We start from the raw sequence: 6,966 nt of genomic DNA, 5'->3' as shown, positions 1-6,966 counted from the left end.
CGATTACCTAATTTTTTTAATATTTCGAATACCGAGAAAATTAAGTGAACTTGAATTTTTGTCATGTAGGCAATTATGGTGGAACGAATTCGAAGTGGGCATGTAGGCAATTATGGTGGAACGAATTCGAAGTGGGCAAATTAAATCTTCGAATCCTTGTTAAGGACATAACTCGTCGTTGTAAACTCTTTTAGGCTCAGTAAGTGAGTATGCATTGCATATTTTTAGGTTTCATTCGCAGTTAAACTCTTAAGAGCTCTAAAAAAAACGAAAAATTCATATAAAATGGCGCACAAGAAATGGAATAGGAATTTTCTTCTATCAAAATTTCTTAAATCAATTTGCATCTCTCAAGAAAAAAATGCTCGTATATTTATTTCTTCAAGAAAATTTACAGCAAAAGCAAAGTGCTTTATAATAAAAAATATTTCTTGTGATTTTTCTTGAGAGCTGGCTTTGGGATACAGTTTGTATTTCAGGTTATTAGCTTTAGGGGGGGGGTTTGAACCCCAAAACCCACCCCTTGTGTGCGCTAATGATTACAGCGATGTTAATTAAATTGTATACATATAATTTTAAATCGAAGCAACTGACGCATATGAAAGCCTTTATTATAGTAAGCCTGTTTTGAACCAGCATAACACAATACAAATCTAATACAATAAATTTTATGTCATTTTATTGACCACGGCCTGGTGTAGCGACGAAATTTGATTCGCCCACCCATCTACGGCATTGTACCGTGCTGCGTTGTTATTTTCTTTGTCGAGCTGTAAAACTTGATTCATTTGGTCGATGCGCCCTTGAATCGTGCTAGTTAAAGAATAATATATATATTTATGGACAGCTAAACTAAACAAAAATTCTTACTTGTCTAATATACAAGATACCAGCAGACTTTCCACTTCAACCGCTTCAATTTTCAACTTTGTCGCTATAAAGGGTATTCCGATGTTTTTATATGGCCGTATCAATTTTATTAGCACCTGTGTGCGGATATTCCGCAGCAGATCTTCAATATGTTCCCGGATAAAGGGATCATCCATAATGTTTTTATGATTCGTTTTTAATATGGACTCAAATTCGGTAATGTCGTTATTTTGATACGAAATAACCAATTTCGTCATGGCCACAATTTCAGGATCTTGTTTATAGGGCTTTGCCTCTTGGGAATCAAAAGGATTTATACCGGATTTCATTAACCTGTAGATAAACAATGAAGTTTTTACTTTTGTGTATAAAATCAAAATTTTCTTTGAAACTTACATATTAGCCAAAACCAAATATTTCAAACATGTTGTTCGTCGTGGAGAGCCAGACTCATCATAATTCTTGAATGCCTCGAAGAAGTCCGTATGCGCCTTTTCGAATTCTCCTTCTCTCAAATGCATTTTTCCACCGCACTCGCGTATTACACCCATAATAAGCGGGTGCGGTATTGCCGATTTAATATGTAAGGATTGCTCATATAGCGCTTTTAACTTTTTGTTATTCTTCTGCACAGTATACATTTGAATTTCTAATGCATATATTTCCAGCAGCTGTGTACCCTTTTTCAAGTCATCCTCACCATCATCTGTTTGGCAGGATAGGTGCAGTTGCTTAAGAATTTTTTGTAATTTTATAAAATCTCCCAGATCAAAATAAAGTTTGCCTAGTTTGGTATTGGTTTTGAACCATAGACGATCATTTTTGGCATCTTTCAATGCATCCAATGTGGTTTCATAAAACTTTTGTAAAATTTCCATCTACATTAGATATATATATATATTATTGTGAAAACGTAACATGGGTTCTGTAACTCACATTCTTAGATGTGGAAATATAATCCAAGATGGAATTGATGGATTTTTCCGAGTGATTGCGCGTGACAGCACTTTTAATATAAGTTAATAATAGCTTGTATCGCTCCATCATTTCGTTATAGTTATTCTGCAAATGAAGTATTATTAAAAATAAACGAGTCAATAAGTCGGCTATGAAAGTGTTCTCACCAACTTAAAATTTATTTTTATCATCTGCTTGAGCGCCTTGAAACCCCATTCTCCCTTTTCCCCACCCTCAAGGTCAAGTACTTTTTGAAATGAAGCTAATGCAGCGTTTGGATTGTCTTCCTTCAAAGCTTTACTATTATAGTATTGATTTTCGAGATCCACATCAGGCTCCGAGTTGCTGTCTTCTGAATATTCCTACAACCGTCGACAGTTCGCCGGTAAGTACACATTTGCCATCATTACGTTGAATTCAATAAAAATAATATCACTTTTGGTGTTGGAAACTCACCAGTCCGTAATCTTCATCATCCTCACACATAAAATCATCTTCATTATCGGACATTTTGGCTATTAAATACGAGAAGTGCAATTTCCACAAACAAACCAATCCACTACTTTATTTCACAGCAAAAAGTTCTCTCCTTCTTATCAATACCACGTTCACAATACATATTGTGTTCACAATAACGTCTCTTGTGAAGATTAAGGTATGAACAATACATGGCCGTAAAAATTGTGCGTATCAAAGACATATAGGGGATTCCCTTATACTCGTAAAGTCTAATGGGCTGTTTTTGATTACCCGTAAAGGGCTGTTTTTGCTTACGCGTAAAAGCACATTTAGCTCTACTCTAACAGGTCTATTCTGCACGTTACCGAAGATTTTGTAACCGGAAAATTTTATTACCAAAAAATATTAGCAGTTCTTGTCTCCGCGATTCTAGGTACGTTGGTAATGCAGTTAAAATATTCAGCAATTCAGCTATGAAGAATTGTGCAAATTCTGTTACAGGTCTATTCTGCGCTGGTAATAAAATGTTTGTAACCGGTAAATAAAGTTCCTGTCAATTTTTAAACGCTTTTCGCATTCTGTATACTCTTGTAACCGGTAAATTTTGTTTCCATGTTGTTGTTGTTGTTGTAGCAGCATACAAATTCCCCAAAGACTTTTTGGGGAGTGTTGCTGGAGTGACAGTCCTTGGCCAGATATAAATCTGGGTCGTTCCGGTTACGTAGACCCGACTGTCGTGGGAACGATTTTGTTTCCATCTCATAAGCTGGTAACAAAGTATTACCCCGTGAAATATTCAATGCCAGAATTTGCACAATTCTTCATAGCTGAATTGCTGAATATTTTAACTGCATTACCAACGTTCCTAGAATCGCGGTGACAAGAACTGGTAATATTTTTTGGTAATAAAATTTTCCGGTTACAAAATCTTCGGTAACGTGCAGAATAGACCTGTAAATGTACATTTATCCATACAAAATTCGTCACCTAAATGCAACTACATTTTTGCATTAAGAATCTAAATGCTAAAAGCAACCCTGTGATCTTCCAAAATTTCCACGGTTCGACCATGGTTAAAGCTGAAATTAGTCGAGAACGCAGAACGTATACTTAAACGCAGTCTGTATACGCAGAATTTTGTCGATTACTGGAGCCCTCAGTGTTGCTTACTACACTGTTGCCACTCATCAATGCCTTTTCATAAACTTACCCTTTCAACTACAATTTTTCGTGCTATAATAGATTTTAGCTAAATATAAACTACTTAGTTTTCAACATAAACCTTATTCAATAGTAAATTTCAAATATTTTAAACATATTTTGAGTAGGTACTTATATTTTTTTTACCATCTGTAAAACTGACGAACTGGCAACCATCTAAAGAAGGAGAAATCAGCTGACACGGAAAAATCTAAATTCCGCAGATTTCTGCGCTACGGGCTACAACTACAGAAAAATTCTGCGGTGTTGAGTTTTCATTTACATGGCGCTTTGGTAAGACAGATCGTGTCAGCTGACTCGGGTTTACGTACCGGTAGGTTTACGTTCTTGACTAATTTCAGCTTTAATGACAAGAAGTGGCAACATTGCATTTTCGAGTATACAGTGTCTAGCTGCGTTTCAGTGATCGCCGATCGAGATTTCATTTATTATTTTACATTATTTGGAAAAAGAAAAGTTGAACGAATTCAACATCCATATCAAACTGATAGTTATCCGGCTCAATTAGTGATCAACTCTGTGGGTTTTTTTTCCTATTTAATTGAGGATATTTCAATTGACAGTACCGACAAATGAAAATATACACAAACAAATTTTCGAGTATGGTTAAAACCATTCAAGTTTTTGTATTGAACTTTTTGTTTAAAATTTCTTTTTCCCTTTTCAATAGGGTTTTTGCACATTATCTTCTCTGTGCGAATTGATCGTGATAGATACGGATCTGAATAAGCGACAGGAACACGGCCGTTTGTCAAAAGCATACGGTTTCGAACTCGCGTAAATGTACATTTGCTAAATGCGATAGCATGAAGGCTCTTCGAAAAAATATGTTCGAAAGTGCTAAATGCTGCATTTTAAATGCAATTAAAACGCTGCATAACAGGCTTTTTCATAAAAATTAAAGTAGCATTATAAAATGTTTATAAATTAAAAAATGTCAATTAATGAAGCTCTATAAACCTAATGTTGCGCAGCCTAGACAGACTCCCTCGCCACTGAGTTTCAAAACGCTTTCTTTTGGGGAACGTTTAAAATATCTGCTGATGTTATTTCTCGTTTTAATACAATATTACAATAATGATATTTCATTATATACTCTGGTAATTAAAGGGATCTATCCAAATTGCTTGGTTGATTATTTTTTATATTAATTACGATAGCCAGCTCTCAGAATCGCGGGAAGTAAAAGAAATGCCATGATGCTACGGCGGTCCTGCTGTATCTTTTGTAAGACTCCCCCCGGTATATCCCTTGGATCTACCCCCTATCCTGCGGATCAACAACAGAAAGTACGGCAAGCTTCGTTGCTGGTCTCTCATAGATTCCAACGTTCGTCTTCACCAGTGCGCTTCTCACTTGCTGGTATGGGCCCACCCTCACAGAAATTACTCTACCTTTCGGCCAACAGTTCCTGGGCCATTAGGGTCAAAGATATAGACGACATCTCCCTCTGCAATCGGCTTCACGTTCTCGATCCACTTAGAACGTCGCGTTATCACGGGTAGGCAATTGTAGTTTTTCTTGTAGCTCAGCATCCATAAGCGTAGGCAAAGAACCATCATCGAAGAAGGCATATGTGTTAAGCTTATTGTTGTTACTATAAAGCGTTACAGGCAACACCCGAAACAGAATTGATTCCGCTTCACAGCTATGGGCGTTGCACGCAGAGTTGGCAATTGGTGCGATTACCGTCTCAGCCCGTTTATTATGAAGGAGAGGATGATGGATTAAGGCGCAGCCATCTGTACCGCCCACGGAAGTAGATGTGTACTGAAGGCGATGGTGCACCTTTAGGTTGCAAACAGAGTGGAAACGAAGCCGAAGACGAAGATGAAGACGAAGCCGAAGACGAATTGCTTGCGTTGCGGGCAAGCTGGCGAGTGTACATAGTGGAAGATGAATGATATGAAGATTTGTTTCTAAATAAAACCCTTTTTTTTAGATAAAATCAAAAGAAAATAAAGAAAAAACAGCAATTCATGAAAGAATTTGTATAGGACAACTTTTGGAGAATTTCGCCACTTGTAATATGTGTTACGGCAAGACGGACAGACATTTTTCGAATATACAAGAATGCTAATTAATACGTTTGAACACATTTTGCCAAAAACTTAGCCAATTTCTTGAAAAACACGTTTTTTCACAATTGCAAACAGTTAAATAAATTGTAAACAATTCATCACAGCAAGCGATTCGTCTTTGAAAACAGCATCGCACTGTTTCAAGCTGACCGCTTGCGCAACGTCTTCATCTTCATCTTCGTCTTTGCTTGCACTGTGATCACTATCATATGCTTACTATTGCACTGTTTTTCGTCTTCGGCTTCGCTCCCACTCTGTTTGCAACCTTAGGCAGCGACGACATATAAAGTGCAGGCGTATAAGCTTCCAACGCCATAACAGATAATGCAAGAGCCGTTGATCCCACGTCTGTCATTGCTAGTGTGCGCATTCGGGTAACCACGTTTTGCTGTGGATTTCAAGTTGTATTTGGCACAAGCACACTGTTCGCTCCTTGAGCGAGCTAAAAAAGCTAGTCGGTAAAACTTTCGAGGTTGCTTGAAGGCAGCTCTGGTTTGTGCATTCCCCAAAACGCTGCATGCATTCCCGGCAGTTTGTTAACCAGCTCTTGCTCCAGCTCTGGATTGTTCAGGTGGCATAGTATGCTCGAGGCTTTCATCGTTACGCAAACATTTTGCACCTCCAAGGTTAGATCGACTAGAGCCTCAAGTCCGTTTTCTTTCACGGCTGGTATTTCACATATGAGGGTCAGAAGCACCGCAATGATAAATTTTGGGCGACCGAATTTCATTTTAAGTATCTCGAGCATTTGCGGCACACAGGAATAACGCAGCCGCAGATTCCTTACCGCATTCCGTGCTGTCCTTTCCAGGGACTGCCGCAGACGCAGTAGGTTTTCGCCATCAGAAAATCCGCACATTTCCGTTGTTTGTTGGTAGGTGGCCAGAAAAAGGGGTGATTCTGAAACTTTACCGTTGAACTTCGGCAAATCCTTACCGAGGCTAATGCGTGCAGCGGGCTGGTTCTTGGTATGGCAGCGATGATCCTGTGGCTGCGTCGACAGGTGTTTTCCTATAGCTTGAGTTTGCGTGGGGTCGGGTAGTAACTTTGGAAGCCACGTTGCGTTGGTTGTTGGAACCGTTTGATTTTGCACAACCTTCTCAAGTATGGAGAGTTTATCTAGCATCGACCTCATTTGACGTTGAATGTTGTTATCTTCAAGCACCTCTTTTGGCTGTAGAGGGACAGTGGAAGGGCCGGTTGTAGTCGGATGACACTCGGGCGATACTTTCGTTGACATTATAGGGGGCCAGGTAGGCCCGATTGCATCAAGCCACTTTTGAATTGCGGCAGTTTCCAGTTCTTGCAAATTAGAACATCTGTCCTCGGGCTCCACTTCCTGCAGAAGTTTCTTGCGTCTATTAAGTTGACGAACAAT

The 6,966-nt window shown here is 38.6% G+C and overlaps 1 protein-coding gene across 2 annotated transcripts; it reads right to left on the bottom strand.

The window, feature by feature from the left end:
- Nucleotides 1–570: 570 nt before the first annotated feature.
- LOC118735294 (COP9 signalosome complex subunit 2) lies at nucleotides 571–2,432 on the bottom strand. 2 transcript variants are annotated; one of them, XM_036464964.1, is made up of 6 exons: nucleotides 2,284–2,432; nucleotides 1,995–2,189; nucleotides 1,807–1,932; nucleotides 1,267–1,748; nucleotides 871–1,203; nucleotides 571–813 (listed from the first exon to the last, which is right to left on the bottom strand). In XM_036464964.1, the coding sequence occupies exons 1-6, from the start codon at nucleotides 2,335–2,337 to the stop codon at nucleotides 669–671; spliced, it is 1,335 nt and encodes a 444-aa protein (XP_036320857.1). In that variant the 5' UTR covers nucleotides 2,338–2,432; the 3' UTR covers nucleotides 571–668. The 2 variants fall into 2 exon arrangements, with proteins under 2 accessions (XP_036320857.1, XP_036320858.1); XM_036464965.1 differs by lacking the exon at nucleotides 2,284–2,432 and having other exon boundaries at nucleotides 1,999–2,077.
- Nucleotides 2,433–6,966: the final 4,534 nt, after the last annotated feature.

The sequence above is a fragment of the Rhagoletis pomonella genome, unplaced genomic scaffold (assembly GCF_013731165.1).
Source record: "Rhagoletis pomonella isolate Grant_MI unplaced genomic scaffold, Rhpom_1.0 Rhpom_scaffold_00003, whole genome shotgun sequence".
Taxonomy (NCBI): Eukaryota; Metazoa; Arthropoda; class Insecta; order Diptera; family Tephritidae; genus Rhagoletis; species Rhagoletis pomonella.
This window is presented reverse-complemented; position numbering and strand designations above follow the sequence as displayed.

Bases quoted from the DNA above. Each gene is read 5' to 3' on its own strand.
- LOC118735294 (XM_036464964.1), bottom strand. From the start codon at position 2,337: ATGTCCGATAATGAAGATGATTTTATGTGTGAGGATGATGAAGATTAC. The intron at 1,749-1,806 runs GTGAGTTACAGA...TATCTAATGTAG, and splicing joins ATATTTCCACATCTAAGAAT to ATGGAAATTTTACAAAAGTT. The intron at 1,204-1,266 runs GTAAGTTTCAAA...GTTTATCTACAG, and splicing joins TATTTGGTTTTGGCTAATAT to GTTAATGAAATCCGGTATAA.